General features: G+C 43.2%; 1 protein-coding gene across 4 annotated transcripts; it reads left to right on the plus strand.

Moving 5' to 3' along the window:
• Positions 1 to 3,454: 3,454 nt before the first annotated feature.
• LOC119353927 (eukaryotic translation initiation factor 5A-2-like) lies at positions 3,455 to 6,657 on the plus strand. 4 transcript variants are annotated; one of them, XM_037620630.1, is made up of 6 exons: positions 3,455 to 3,600; positions 3,704 to 3,847; positions 4,876 to 4,998; positions 5,080 to 5,136; positions 5,216 to 5,290; positions 6,220 to 6,657. In XM_037620630.1, exons 2-6 carry the CDS (start codon positions 3,722 to 3,724, stop codon positions 6,319 to 6,321), a joined length of 483 nt encoding a protein of 160 aa, XP_037476527.1. In that variant the 5' UTR covers positions 3,455 to 3,600; positions 3,704 to 3,721; the 3' UTR covers positions 6,322 to 6,657. The 4 variants fall into 4 exon arrangements, with proteins under 4 accessions (XP_037476527.1, XP_037476525.1, XP_037476526.1 ...); XM_037620628.1 differs by having other exon boundaries at positions 3,457 to 3,600; positions 3,707 to 3,847; XM_037620629.1 differs by having other exon boundaries at positions 3,464 to 3,611.
• The last annotated feature ends 9,639 nt before the right edge of the window (positions 6,658 to 16,296 follow it).

A 16,296-nucleotide genomic window follows, 5' to 3' on the forward strand; every position in this document is an offset into this window, starting at 1 on the left:
CATCCGGCATCAGATGTCCGATATCCATCTTACATCCGGCAAACCATCACAAAACCAAAATCAGTGGAAATTAACAAACTTCTGGTGGTTACCGGATGTCTGGTGGCTCACTAGGCCATGGGACGTCCCGTCACCACCAAATCTCCAGTATACCTATACAGAACATAAGCTACCAAATATTATTGGATTTCTGGTACTCACCGGATGTCTGGTGCACATTGTGCCACTGGATGTACAGTCACTATCGAATGTCTGGTATACCTTTATAGAAGAATACCCACCGAATTTTATCGGATATCTGGTACCCACCTGATGTCAAGTACTTGCCACGTGTGGGCTGGTGCGTGTTAATGGGATTATCCCAGACAAACGATGTGCATGTGTGTCCGGCCCAGGCCCCGGGGCTCCTGTCAGTGTAGTGAACTTTGGGCGTTGATACTCCTGACCATGCACCAGCAAGTTGCAGCCTCCATGCGCGGAAGGGCATGGCATAGGACAAGTCCATCTCATCACATTCAAGGCATGGTAAATTAATACCATGAAGAAGACCTCGAGGCAGGTGACTGAGAAGTAACGGAGATCAAGACCAAGGCTTCCAGGAAGCTACCTTCCCCGATAAGGTATTTCCCCACGTTGCCGGCAAGCCCAAGCTCCCTCCATCGCTTTGCCCGCACCTACTTATCAGGACTCTGTCGACAGGTGGCGGGCGTGCAGGCGGTTAGGTAGAGGCTGTCGAGGCACGTGGCAATCCACCGCCTGGAGAACAACTTTATTGACACCCGTGTGTCGCTTTGGGGCACCGGGTGTCCGGTACATACCAGATGTCTGGCACTTTTAGCACTTGTTTATTTGCCCTCTTCACTACACCGTGCCCTTCTTCAGACATCGGATGCCCGGTACTTAAACTGCATAAATAGTTCCAACAACCACATTTTGGGGTTCCCTGTATATACCCCTTTCCCACTCCGAGAGGGGGTTGACCACTTCATTTCAAAACACCCAAGAACCCTAAAGTTCCCCCTCTCACTTTCCTTTACACCAAACCTTAGATCCTGGAGGTTTTTGTGAGAGTTCTCGATAGAAATTTCATCAAGTGATAGAGTCACTCCCTCTCACTCGTTGGATAAAAAAAATCGTGATTTGAGCAAGTCCCGAGCATTTCCCCCTTGATGTTATTACTCTTGGAGATTGGAGGCTCCTAGGTAGTAGGAGTTCTTCAGAGAGGAATGGTTAATTGTGATTACCCCAGGAAAGTTTGTGAAGGTTTTAAGACCACCTCAAGGTCTAACACTAGTGGTTGAAAATGGCCTTCCCGGTGATATCTCAAGGGGATAATAGGGTGAGCATTCATGGTAACATCGGCCCCTCCAATGGTGACTAGATTCCCTCCAAGGACGTGAACATCAGGATACATACTTGTCTCTGGAGTTTTGGTTATCCTAACCCTAACTCTCTAATTGTGGTTACTTCTCTCTTGGCTTTACTTATATCATATTGTGCTTGCTAACATCTCTATTAGTTGTCGTTGTTGAACTACTACTAGAACTAGTATCCCCTTTGCAATTGTTAGGCTCGTCTTTATATTTTGTGTAATTGTCTAAAATTGCTAGGCAGTAATTAAAATTTTTAATTGCACCTATTCACACCCCTCTCGGTCGATCTCGATCCTTTCATTGGGCTTGGAAGCTACTCAATAGACTTGAATTCAAGTCCCCCTTTGAGCACTTCTTTTGTTTTTGCTCCCCCACTTGGACTAATCGATATAAAACCAGGGTGAGTAAAAAATCTATGGACCGGTGCAGAAATGAAAATCGAAGAACTAGAATGCAATCGAGTTGGAAAAAATAAATTGGTGGAAGTGAGACGACGATCGAACGAGAGTGGGACATCGATCGTACGAGGCGTTTTGGTCTGTCTTTAAAAATGAAATGTTCACCAGGTAGTACAATCCAATAGTAAAAGTAGGAATTTGCACGGGTGCAATCCGCGTTCATTTTTAACTGGACGCTCATCACCTACCCAACTTGATCCAAGATGCATGGGCCCACTTTGTTAAGAGGAAATATCGGTGTTTATAGAACAAATAGCAGTAGGCTGCTATTCATCGTGAATCCCACAAACTCCCAGCTGCTAGATTTAGAAGACTAACGATAAAGATTGATGTTTGAGTTCCATCAAAACTAATACGCTTTATAACAGTATAGATATAACCTGGGAACTGGTGGTGGTGGTGAGTTCATTTCGCACTCCACCCCAACTTATGTAGAACCCACCAGACCCATTCAGTTTGGAAGATTTAACTCTCCACTCCACCTCATTCTCCTTAGTCCCTATCCATATAGAACCCATCAGACTCCTTTGATTTGAGTTTACTCCCTACTCCATCCCAACCCCTCTTATCCATTTAGAACACATCATGCCCCTTAGGTTTCCCCATAAAACCGTAAATAATGCAGTTAGGAAGCTTTGATCCTCACACATGCCTCTACACCCATAACGATAAAACAAGCAGGTTGAGTAAGTATTTTGTAATTATATGTCAGTGGGTAGTTCTTTTATCATGGCACAACCGAACGAGGCAACCCATCAAGTACAAATAATTCCTGTCATGGCTTCTCCCCAATATGCATCCACCAGTCGCCACTCTTTCCCAACCCCTCTCCACCGGCCGCCCCTTGTCCTAACCAATCTAGCTATGGTTTTGCCGCCACAAATCGGTGCTCGCAAATGCAGTGTTGCCTGCTTGCTTGAGTTTCTCTTTCCGGTGTTATAAGTGCATTGATTGTAATATATACTACTATCAAATTTATTTTAACTAATTTTGTGGTTTGTACTGCGGAAAGCATTATGCTAGTGCAGTTAATTTTAGGGTTTTCATAACCAGCAAACATTCTCTGGAAGGGCATGACACAACAAACTGTTTTATGACAGTTTACGTAGTCATAAGTTTTTTTGTCAGGCTTTGCCGTGCTTGCCAAAGGAATTTGTCATCCTCACGACAACGTAAATGGTGATAAAACATTCATTTTGCCATGCCCTCCGAAGGGAAGCGCTCAGCCAAATAACAATTCCCATTCTTTTTAACCACGTATGTGAATACGCAATCCAACGCAACAATCATCCCAATCTGAGTAGTGCACTCTGACGTCCTCCCAAGGAATCCCTATCCTATCGGAATTAGATATTTGACTTGAGTTTTCTGATCACCGATCAGCGAAAAGAAGCCATAAAAAGGGAGAAGAAAAGCAGAGAAAAGAACAGAGAGGAAGATGCTCGAGCCGCCTCATGGCGTGGTTCGAACGCGAAGATATTCCTGCCTTCCGCAGCCGTACACCTGTAGCCATCCCTCGACCAAACCGACGGCTCCGATCTCTCCACCTCTTCACAAAAGTCCTCTTCCACCGAGACGCGGGCCCTCACCATCTCCAACCCACCGTCATCCTCAGCAAAGGCAGGCAGGTAGGTGTGGCCGGAGCACGTGCTGTCAGTGCTATAAATGCGCTGGAACCCTAGGATTCGGCGCGAGCTTATCACTTATCATCATCAGCGCCCCTCCCTCCCTCCTCCTCCTCGCGCGTCCTGATCCATCATCCAGCCCAGGTGAATTCAGGGTATCGATTCAGTTCCGAATTTGGCCGAGCTTTCTTGATTTGGGAGCTTCGAAGCTTAATCTCGTTGCTCGTATTTGGTTTCTTGTTATTAGCAGGTGATTAAGGTCGCCATGTCGGACTCCGAGGACCACCACTTCGAGTCCAAGGCCGATGCCGGGGCGTCCAAGACCTACCCTATGCAGGCCGGCGCCATCCGGAAGGGCGGCTTCCTCGTCATCAAGAACCGCCCCTGCAAGGTACGGATTTGCTTGCCTCGATCCCGGCTGGATGGTTGTGTGTGTGTGTGATCGCAATTCCGATGCTGCTCTTCATGGCCGCCGTACTATGTAGGAATACTGATGTTGCTATCTCCGGATGCTGCTATTTCTGTTTGAGAATGCTTGGGAGCTGTCGTCGGATGGTTCCGTTTCGTATCAGTGGATTGACTTGTTGACATATCGGTGGTGACCCCAGGGAAAAGGGTGGAGTTGTTATTTATAGGGGCGGGGAGCTATTTTGACCATGTTCGCCACTATCTGCCCTGCACTGTGCACGATTAATTAGGAGGGTCTTGAAACAGGGGAAGATGTACTATCCCCTTTCCTGTGATCCAAACAAAAATCATGTGATGGGATAACTTTTAAGAAACATGTTTTATTGTACAACCAAACTTGCTAACGTCCATTATTCCTGTAATCTTAATAATATTTTCCTAGTATTTTGCGGGGTAGAAATAGTTTGATAACCAAAACAAAAAAGGGATTTCCACTCAGGCTCTTTAAACTATATCTGTACAGTGGGTGATTTGGCTATTCCGTGTCAGAAAGTTAAGATTGTAATCGAAGTGTAAGGGGCACTGTCGACATGTTTGGATGGAATATGATGGAGATTTTAAGCTTCCTGCATGTGCATAGACCTAACTTCCGAAGGAAACAATACCTTTCTTTCTCAATCTATTGCCTTGACTTCTCCAAAGAAATCCTCGATCATAAATTTGGTCTGTTTCTTGTAATTTGTAAGGGACAATCAGTTAATTGACTCAAAAGCTAAAACTAATTTATCCATGTTTATCTAGCTTGTTGTGCCATGGTGATTGCTGTCCTTACCTTTTTAGTACATATTTCTTCACCTACTCCTGTGTGTATGTTTCCTGTGAGTTCTGACGTCTGTCATTGTGATCAGAATACACTTCAAGGCTTAAGCCTGAAAATATGTGGTGCTTCTTTGCCATTAATTTTCAAGTCTTTTATCTTATCTTGTTGTGCTAAATAAACTTGTGCTACAGGTGGTGGAGGTTTCTACCTCGAAGACAGGAAAGCACGGTCATGCTAAATGCCACTTTGTTGCCTTAGATATATTCAATGGTAAAAAGCTTGAGGACATTGTTCCTTCATCCCACAACTGTGATGTAAGTTTATTTTATCAATGTTTAATAAAGAACTTTGGTTGGTTCAGTTTTACAGATAACTCACTATTCTATATATTTTAGGTGCCACATGTGGACCGTACTGAGTATCAGCTGATTGACATATCAGAGGATGGATTTGTACGTTCTACTAATCAAGAAAATGTATTTTATTGTGCATAATTGTTGGCCTCGATACTTACTATATTATTTGTTTTAGGTGAGCCTTCTTACTGATAATGGTAGCACTAAGGATGATCTTAAACTCCCAACTGATGATGCTATCCTGACCCAGGTTTGGTTGACAAATCTTTAAGCATCTTTTTCTTATTTTTGCATGTGTTTATCCGTGATAAGGATGTGTCCTTACTCCTTACTCATTTGTTATGTTTGTTATGCTGTCTTCTTTGCTTGATAGGAGTTATATCACCCCTTATATTCTGAGATAGTTCTTTCTATACTCCAAAATATCCTGACTGGTGTTGATATTTCTGATCTTAGTTACCAGTTTTATTTGGATTTATTTTTAGCACAACACAAGTCACATCTATGATTGATATCTTCTGTGTTTTAGTATTTCTGAGTATCTCGATTTATTGATTTGATGTTTATATAGGTAGTAGGAACTTTTAGACACTGCACACTTCTGAAATAGCTGCAATAAGAACTAGAGGATATCTAGACATTTACTCTTCTCACCTCTCTGTTTATACTCTTTATTATCATCTGTTTTTCTTTCTTCTGGTCGTGAAAGGCAGACTTTTCACCATGACCCTACATTGTTGCAGTGTACATCTAAGCCAGTAACACTAAAATCTTGCAGCCAAGGCTGCTCTGGTTGTTGCTCTGTTTTTTGATGTGGTGCATGTTACATTTCTCTCTCTTCAGTATATGAATTATGAAGCGCATACATGAATAAAACTCCGATGTTTAGAAGTGTTCTTGCTATTTCCTTTCCACCTCTGTTGTGCTGCACACTTTACTTTCACTTCATCGCTCATGCATCTCGTTCTGCTTGCCATCCATCTCCCTCGAAGCACGTCTGAATTTTTCTGTCAAATTGCACTGTAACCGTGATTACTTTTGCTGCTTTATCATTTATGCATTGCAAACACATACTTATATGCCTTAGACATTACTAGTAAGTACAGTAGTACTGTACTTCTTATGAGGTATATGAATATCCAAATTGCTTACTGGGTAAAAATCTGCTTGTTAATTCAGCTCAAGGACGGATTTGCTGAGGGGAAGGATCTGGCGCTGACGGTCATGTCGGCCATGGGGGAGGAGCAGATCTGCGCAGTCAAGGACGTCGGCCCCAGGTAACTTCCTCGGATTGAGGTCCAAGATAAACGGAGGGATCCAGTATCTGTCAAATTTAAGCTAAAGAAAGACGAAGTATTAAAGGAGGAATGCTATCGAGTGAGACATTCACCTAAGCCGGAGTCAAGTGCAGTGATTGCTGGGTGTAGCATATCTGCTTACCACTACCTATCATCCGTGACATTTGGGACCCTTGCTTATGTATGTGCTTGGTGTCAATAATTGATTGATTTGGAATGGTGCAAACTGTATGCCAGAAAGCACGCCTGGCCATTATTATTGTGGATTCCATGATACTATAAGGGTCCCGTGTTCAGTTTCTCATCAAATCTAAAAAAAGTAGCAGTTACTACAGATTGAATCTAACCACTCTTTCCTTTAAAAAAAATAATCTAACCAACAAATTTGACGGCATTTTTTGTTTTGAAGTTTGTTCTATGAAAAACTGTTCATGTTTTCTTGGGCAACTTGCGAGTTTGGTGCCGGAGACGCGAGGGATAAGAAGCAGCACCGGGCACGCGCGGAAAAGAATTCTATGAGACCAGGTCTCATGTGAGACCCATCCTGATAGATGACACATGACATTCACAAATCACAAAGCATCTCTCATCCCCCACTTAAAATCGATTTTTTTTTTAAAACTGTGATGGTTTTTATAGCAAATTCAGAATCTATACGTCCTCACACAAGAAAATCAAAACTAGCACCCTGTCGGCCTCCAGTGGGCCGAAGAGGGGCTCTTCCGCCTGCGGTTGACCGAAGTGGGCTCTTCAGCCTCCCGTTGGCTCAAGAGTACCCCAACTGGACCGAAGAGTACTCTTTGGTCTACCGTTGGCCGAAGAGTGCTCTTTGGTCATCCGTAGGCCGAAGAGTATTCTTTGGGGCCCAAGGCCTAGCATGGGCAAAAGAGCGCAGCCATGCAGCTTCGGCCTCCTGTTAATGCGAAAAGTTGGGGCCCGAGGACTCTTCGGCCTACGGTTGACCAAAGAGTGCTCTTCGGCCTACGGTAGACCAAAGAGTCCTTTTCAACCCAGTTGGGGCACTCTTCGGCCAACTGAAGGCTGAAGAGCCCACTTCGGTCAACCGCAGGCTGAAGAGCCCCTCTTCAGTCAACTGGAGGCCGATGGGGTGCTACTTTTGATTTTGGTGCGTGAGAACGTATAGATTCCAAATTTGCTATAAAAATCATCACAGTTTTGAAAAAAAATCCTTAAAATCAGGGGGGGAGAGATTAGATGCTTTGTAATTTGTGAATGCCACGTGTCATCCATCAGAACGGGTCTCACCTGCTAACCGTGAGACCTGGTCTCATATAATTTTTTTCCGGCACACACGCCGCGGGCGTATGTTAGAGCAAGTTTAGCACAACCGCTATAATCCTGGCCCGCAGAAGAAGTTTGAGGCGATGCCATAAATCCATACCGTAAATTAGACAATACTAGCAAACATGCTCGTGCATTGCAATAGAGAGAATTTTCTTTTACAAGCTAGCCAAATAAGTATGACTTAATACCCTGACATATGAGCCTCCTCTATTTTAACACAGTGACTCGCCATGTTACCACTTATCTTTCTTTCCGCCTTGCTGATGATGTATGCGATGTTCACGTGATCGCAATGTATTCGACATGGCAAATCCCAAGGCAATGAGCTTGCCATTGCATGCCACATTTTAAAAACTTTAAAAACAAATCTCATTGACCACAAACTCGCAATTTTTTTTGAGTAGTTTGAATATTTTCTAACATTTCATGGACATTTTTGTCAGATTCACGAATTTGTTTTGAATACACAATTATTTTTCAAAATCATGAACATGGTTTTATTTCCCTATATTTTTCCAAATTGTGTTTTTCTTATAATTTGCGAACAATTTTTGTAAAATCACAATATTTTTTGAAACTGCGAAAATTTTATGATTTCCCACACATTTTTGAATTCACAAACATTTTATGATTTCTCGAACATGTTTCTCAAAATTCACAACTTATTGAAATTTGAAAATGTTGAAAAAGAAGGAAAAAACAAAAAGAAATGAGAAAAGAAAAGACAAAAGACGAAATAAAAAAACTGGGGTGTCATGCCCTGCGAGCGGGCCCATGAACGCGCACTGGGTCTCCGCAGTGGAAGAGGCCTTAGCCACTGCGCTGCTTGTGCATCTATGAAATACATATGCTATCATCTCTATAAAAGAAGTGAACACGGCGGCAATTTTGGAAAAACAAATTGTTTTCTAACTTATGGTGGCATTGGTGGGCAATTTTTGTCAATTTATAGGGTAAATTATATTACGTACCGCCAAAAGCAATAGGCCCTTTATTATTAAGGTAGAGATAACTTAAATAAAAACCATGACACATATCAAATTATTAATATTTTGACATCATACAATAATTCTCTCAAATACAACAAATATTCAAATCCAAATAACAAATGGTCCAAAATTATTACAATAACAGATGGTTTGGAATCCTATATACCTAAGGGAGTCAGTTTCATTAACTTATTTATCTCAACATGCAAGCATGTCACCTCACTATACAATTATGAGTAGGATAAGGCCCAACACTACATGCAATCATGCATGGGAAATGACCCACCACTACATTCAACCATGCGTGTGAAAATGTTTTTATTAAATTATTTTACTTATATTCAATAAATATTGTTACAACTATACATAATCAAATATAATAAATTATATGTATTTCAAATTTTGATTCTCATGTTACCAATCCAAATTTTCATCAACTAATTCCCGCTGCAAAGGGCGGAGAAATTTTTAGTTAAAATAATTGTTCAAGCCACACATGAATGCAAATAGATCAAATTAATAAAACGTGAGTCTATTTCTCATACAGTTGCCACTGATGCTCAATGAGATCATTGCCGAGCTGCCACTATGTGCCACGGTTTTCAATAGGAAACTCAGTGATCTCATCTGGGTTTATGGTAGGCTTGACACGGCTACCAATATTGTCATAGAAAAACTTTAAGTATAAATCCCGCTCATCCTCGATGATCATGTTTTGTAGAATTACACATGCAGTCATGATATTTGAGAGGATTTCTTACCCCGGTAGAGAGTAGGACCTCGAACAATAACAAACCTAGCTTGCAACACCCCAAATGCCCTCTCAATATCTTTTCAGCATGCTTCTTTGAAAGTGCAACTATCCCTAGGTGGTTTTGGTAATTCATAACAACATATAGCTCATTGAGCTAATGCTATTCCAAGATAATTATTTCAGGAAAGCTCAATGATTGGCATGGCATGGATGTGAAAGTGGAACCCTCAAAATGCTAAGGACAAAGTATTGGCTCAAGCTCAAAAGCTCAAGACTCTTCATTTTATATTTTAGTGATCCAAGATCACATTGAGTCTTTAGGAAAAGCCAATACTATCAAGGAGGGATGAGGTGTTGCTTGAGCCTCTTGCTTCATGTGCTTAGTGATATGCTCCAAAACCCTCAACTACTTTCCCATATCCACATATGACCTAAACCCTAGGCCAAACTCGGTCCTACCAATTCTTCCTATCCGGCGCCACCGAGTTTTCATTTGTCATAAGCCACTGCCAAACCCTAGCAATTCGGTCCTACCGATAGGGATCTCGGTCTCACCGAGATGGGGTTGCAAACTCTCTGTTTCCCTTTCGTAACTTTTCGGTCTCACCGAAAGAGCGAATCGGTCCCACCGAGATTGCAATGTAAATTCAGTGTTTCCCCTTTGTAACTTTTCGGTCTCACCGAAAGAGCAAATCGGTCCCACCGAGTTTGCCTGACCAACTCTCTGGTTAGCTAATTACCAAATTCGGTCTCACCGAGTTTGTGTAATCGGTCTCACCGAGATTACGTTATGCCCAAACCCTAACCATATCGGTCCTACCGAGTTGCATGTCAGTCCCACCGAAAATCTATAACGGTCACTAGGTTTACATTTTCGGTCCGACCGAGTTTGTTGATTCGGTCCCACCGAGATTGGAAAACTGTGTGTAACGGTTGGATTTTGTGTGGAGGCTATATATACCCCTCCACCCCCTCTTCATTCATGAAGAGAGCCATCAGAACACATACACCATTCCAACTCATATGTTCTGAGAGAGAACCACCTACTCATGTGTTGAGACCAAGACATTCCATTCCTACCATATGAATCTTGATCTCTAGCCTTCCCAAGTTGCTTTCCACTCAAATCTTCTTTCCACCAAATCCAAATCCTATGAGAGAGAGTTGAGTGTTGGGGAGACTATTATTTGAAGCACAAGAGCAAGGAGTTCATTACCTACACACCATTTGTTACTTCTTGGAGAGTGGTGTCTCCTAGATTGGCTAGGTGTCACTTGGGAGCCTCCGACAAGATTGTGGAGTTGAACCAAGGAGTTTGTAAGGGCAAGGAGATCGCCTACTTCGTGAAGATCTACCGCTAGTGAGGCAAGTCCTGTGTGGGCGATGGCCATGGTGGGATAGACAAGGTTGCTTCTTCGTGGACCCTTTGCGGGTGGTTGCTTCTTCGTGGACCCTTTGTGGATGGAGCCCTGTGTGGACTCGCACAACCGTTACCCTTGGGTGGAGCCCTGTGTGGACTCACGCAACCATTACCCTTCGTGGGTTGAAGTCTCCATCAACGTGGATGTAGGATAGCACCACCTATCCGAACCACGGGAAAAACATTCGTGTCTCCAATTGCGTTTGAATTCTCCAAACCCTTCCCGTTACATTCTTGCAAGTTGCATGCTTTACTTTCCGCTGCCAATATACTCTTTGCATGCTTGCTTGAATTATGTGATGATTGCTTGACTTATCTTAAAATAGCTAAAATCTGCCAAGAACTAAAAATGGGAAAAGGTTAAGTTTTTATTTGGTCAAGTAGTCTAATCACCCCCCTCTAGACATACTTTCGATCCTACAAGTGGTATCAGAGCTTTGGTCTCCATTTGCTTTGATCTCCATAGCTTTGGTGGTCATAGCCTTGGCTTCACAACCTAGGAGAGTATGGCGTCTAGCGAGGGAAATTATCACCGTAGAGGTCCTTACTTTGATGGTACTAATTTTGCTAGTTGGAAGCATAAAATGAAAATGCATATTCTTGGACATAACCCCGCCGTTTGGGCTATTGTGTGTGTTGGCTTGCAAGGTGACTTCTTTGATGGGAGAGAACCAAACCGTGAAGCTACCGCGGATGAGTTGAAGATGTTGCAATACAATGCTCAAGCTTGTGATATTCTCTTCAACGGATTGTGCCCCGAAGAATTCAACAAAATCAGCTGTCTTGACAATGCAAAGGAAATTTGGGACACTTTGATTGATATGCACGAAGGAACCGACTCCGTCAAGGAATCCAAGTTGGATGTGCTTCAAAGCCAACTTGACAAGTTCAAGATGAAGGATGGTGAAGGTGTCGCTGAAATGTACTCTAGGCTTGCTCTCATCACAAATGAGATTGCTGACTTAGAAAGTGAAGAGATGACCGATAGATTCATCATCAAGAAGATTCTAAGAGCCTTGGATGGAAAATATGATACCGTGTGCACATTCATCCAAATGATGCCAAATTACAAAGATCTCAAGCCAACGGAGGTGATTGGAAGAATTGTTGCTCATGAGATGTCACTTAAGGATAAAGAGGAACTTCACAACAAATCAAGTGGTGCCTATAAAGCCTCATGTGAAGCCCCTACATCATCAAGTGAGAAACAAGACTTCAATGAAAAATTGAGCTTAATGGTGAAGAACTTCAACAAGTTCTACAAGAGTAGAAGCAAAGATAGAAACTTCAAGTCAAGGTCCTACAATGACAAAAGATCTTCTAGTCGAGAGCGGAACTGCTACAATTGTGGAAGACCCGGACACTATTCCAATGAGTGTACGGCTCCCTACAAGAGAAGAGAAGATTCTCCAAGAAGAAGAAGCAAAGAATCACCACCAAGAGAGAGAAGGAGTAGAGATGATCATTATGAACGAAGATACTCACGGGGAAGCAAGGATTTGGAAAGGAAAGAAAAATCATCAAGGAGCTACACAAGACGAAGACATCAAGCTCATGTTGGTGAATGGGTATCCGGCTCCGACTCCGACAGCCACTCCGAGAGAAGTTATCACTCCGACTCCGAAGATACTCAGGATGGAGGTGTTGCCGGTCTAGCACTTGTGTCAACCAACTCCTACGACATATTTGACTCACCAAATGAAGGAATTGGAAGATGCTTCATGGCCAAAGGTCCTAAGGTAACACACCCCGAGTATGTTGACTTCAATAGTGATGAAGATGACTTGTTAGGTGATGATTTGCTTGTTGACAACTCTAGTGATGAATACTACAATGAAACGTCAATTAATCATGCTAATCAAGATAAAACGAATGATAATGATAAGGATAAGATTGAGGCTCTAACTAAAGAACTAAACACTCTTAAGTTAGCTCATGAAACTATCTTCGAAGATCATCAAGAACTTTTAAGAGCTCATGAGAAATTACGCTTTGAAAAGCTCAATCTTGAGCAAGAGCATGAGTTCTTAAAAGCAATCAATGATGATCTCCGCAAGAAAAGTTCTTCTTACATTGCCAAGCGTTTACTCTTATCCACTTACATGCCTCAAGTCAAGTCTAGTAACAAGAACAAGAAAGATTCTTCCTCTAGCAGTAACAATGATCATGTTAAATCCAATATTGTTGCTTCTAGTAGTTCTCTTGATTCTACTAATGATTCTCTTAGCCAAGTTACACTTGAGCAAGAAAATAGCTTATTGAAGGGAATTATAGAGAAAGGAGTATACAAAAGCCTTGCCGGGAGTAAGCAATTCGAGGAAATTGTGTGCAAGCAAGGAATGCACTGTAAGAATCAAGGTGTTGGTTTTGAACGAAAGTTCAATGCCAATGGAGTTGAGTGGGAAGAAGATCAATACCCCAAGACAAAGTTTATTCCTCAACAAGAGAAGTATGATACTTCTTTCAAGGGGACACAAGCTCAAGATGATCTTCCACCACAAGACTACAAGCAAAAAGGCAAGGACAAGCTTCAAGAGGAAATTGACGCATTTGAAGAAGCTCCAAAGACCTTAGTCAAGTGGATTCCCAAGACTACTTCAAGTTCCACTTCATCAAGTACGACTACAACTCCAAGGATTCCCATCAAGATGATGTGGACCCAAAAGAAGAAGAACTAGAGAGTTCTTGAGGGTGACTCCGCCAACATACTTCACTCTTATCATTTTGGCAAAAACAAGTGCAATCAACTTCCACATCTTGCACTAGTTCAAGGAGTCACAAACCCTCTTGTTGGTAAGACAAGGGACAAGGTAACCTAAAAGTTTTCATGGACATCATCTTGTGTGTGCATCACTCTATGTCTATGGATATCCTTGTTTGTTCCTTGTGGGACTAACCCATGTAGGTATTGAAAGTGCAATTCACTCAAATGGATAGCTCCAAGTGATCTACATCAACATTGAGCATCCACATCTTTAACATCTACATGAAGTCATCATCGACAAAACCCAAGGTTAGTTCATCCCTCTTAGGGGGGATATCACATCTAGGGGGACCTTTACTCTAAGACTTGAGCTAAAGCAACTCTAAAGATGTGAACACAACAATGCTTTATGTAAAAGTGGTAACCCCACTTGAGCTTAAGCGATGAGTATGACCTATGATCAAGTGCTCTCACTTGACCCCTAAGTCAATATACTCATATATAGATGACCTAGTCATCGCAAATTGCTTGATAGATGCTAGAATTGGTTGTGCATGCCTTGTCACATATTTCATTTGCCATCTTATTGTGTGAGCATGCTGGTTGCATCTTTTACTCATTCAAGGACATCCACTTGTTGTTTTGATTGTTTGGTTTTATCTTCTTCTGCCAAGTGGATGGACAAGAATGCCTAAGAACCTCCTCTAGCTATCTATGCTTTTCTCGTCTCAAACTCTATTCATGCTGCATCATAAAATTTGATCAAGTCAGATTTGAACCACTCTGTGTGAGGAGCGCTCGGAGTCCCCGATTCATCATAGACTTAAACTTCCAAAACCTCTTTATGATTCTCGGTCTGACCGATACCCCACTTTCGGTCCTACCGAGATCATTAAGTTGATCTAGGTTTTTGATCTCGGTGCAACCGATTTGAACATTTCGGTCACACCGAGTTTCAGTAACTGCCTGCAGTTATGAATCTTGGTGCCACCGAGTTGTTCCACTCGGTCACACCGACAGGGTCGGGCTATATATAGTCACGGGCAAAATTTTGGAAATTTCTCCGAACCCCTTCGCCCGCGCGATAGCCTGCTCTGCCCTCGTGGTCTCCGGATCGTCTTCTCGCCGCCAGCCGCCTCCAGTCGCTGGTCTCCGTCGCCGTCAATGGGAATTCTGCCCCGCCGTTGCCGCCGTAGCGAGTCTCCACCGAACTAGGGGTCAGCAGTCAGAGCTTGCAGCATGTCTGATCAAAGTGACAGCCAGAACATGTCAGAGCAGCAGGTGCACATGAGTGAGGGCACTAGTCCCTCCAGCTCTTCAGATGAGGGCAGTAGGAGCCCCACTAGCAACTTGCCAAAGGCTGCCATGAGACAGAGGAAAAAGAGAACTTCAGACTCCGAAGATGAAGACTATGTGGCAGAGGAAGAGGCCACTTCCAAGAGAGTTGAGCCAGCTCAAGGCACAAAGCCAGGCCTAAAGATCAAAAGGCCAGCAGGCAGGCAGCCCATGTCAAAGGCAAGAGCCTCAACTGAGAAGCCCACTCCCCAAGAGCCAGTTGCTGCAGAAGGAAAGAAGAGGAAGGAAAGGGTCAAGAAGACCGTAGCCAGAGTTCTAGGAAAGGCTTCCATCATGAAAGAGGAAGAGGAAGAAGAGGTAGCTGCACCAGCACCCAAGGCACCCAAGCTGATGGGTGATGCCATAAGATCAGGGGCTACTGCATCTAAGCCCAAAGCTGCCTCCAAGCCCAAGTCTGCACCCAAGAGGAATACAAGGAGCATTCCTGCAGCTGAGAAGAACAAGGCCCCAGTGCCTGAGACTGTTGCTGAAGAAGAGGAGGAGAATGTTCTGAGAAAGCTCAAGCCCAAGATCCCAGACCACAACGATGCTCATCCTGTGGCTGAGGACATGAAGCTCAGGAGAGATTCAGGGCTGAGGAAGTGGAGAGAAGCAGATCCGTATGCTTCAAGGAGAAGGACTGCCGTGGATTACAGATTTCACACCAAGGAACAGAAGGACTTCTATGAGACAGTGCTGCTAGATAAGAAGCCTATAGTCTGTGACATGAGATGGGTCGACTGGACCTACATGAGGGAGAAGGAGGAACACTACCCGGGAGTATATGACAGCTTTAGTGCTTGTGGAGTTGCTGACTTTGTTGGGCAAAAGCTCACAAAGTGGAACGAGGAACTGATCATGCAATTCTACTCCACGGCACACTTTTACCCAGATGGAAAGATCACATGGATGTCTGAGGGTACAAGGTACCAATCTACAGTGGCTGAGTGGGCACAGCTCATTAATGCCCCAGAGGAGCATGATGATGACTTGGAAATATATGCCAAGAAGAAAATGGACCACAATTCCATGTCCAATATGTATAAGGAAATTCCAAATGAGGCACTTGACACTTTCAAATTTGGCTCAGTGCACTATCTTCTGTCAGGACTGCCAACCATCAATTGGATCTTGAGGCACACCTTGTTGCCCAAGTCAGGTGATCACAAGATGATCAGAGGCCATGCGATCAACTTGCTACATGTATTTGATGCGCCTCAGAAGTTCAAGGTGATGAGCCTCATAGTGGAAACTATCAAAAGGACTGCAGTAGATCAGAAGAGGAGTTGCGGATATGCCCCTCAGATCCAGGAGCTCATCAACTCTAAGATGGGCACAGGCATATACTTATTGGACAAGGAACACCTGCCCATCCGTCCAGATTTTGAGGATAACCAAGTGGTCATGACTGAGAATGAGCCATCATCAGTTCAAGCACAAGCAAAGAAGGA

This window comes from Triticum dicoccoides, chromosome 2A (genome assembly GCF_002162155.2).
Source record: "Triticum dicoccoides isolate Atlit2015 ecotype Zavitan chromosome 2A, WEW_v2.0, whole genome shotgun sequence".
Lineage (NCBI taxonomy): Eukaryota > Viridiplantae > Streptophyta > Magnoliopsida > Poales > Poaceae > Triticum > Triticum dicoccoides.

Coding starts and splice junctions, on each gene's coding strand:
- LOC119353927 (XM_037620630.1), top strand. CDS start 3,722: ATGTCGGACTCCGAGGACCACCACTTCGAGTCCAAGGCCGATGCCGGG. Junction 5,137..5,215: donor ACATATCAGAGGATGGATTT/GTACGTTCTACT, acceptor TATTTGTTTTAG/GTGAGCCTTCTTACTGATAA. Junction 5,291..6,219: donor ATGATGCTATCCTGACCCAG/GTTTGGTTGACA, acceptor TTGTTAATTCAG/CTCAAGGACGGATTTGCTGA.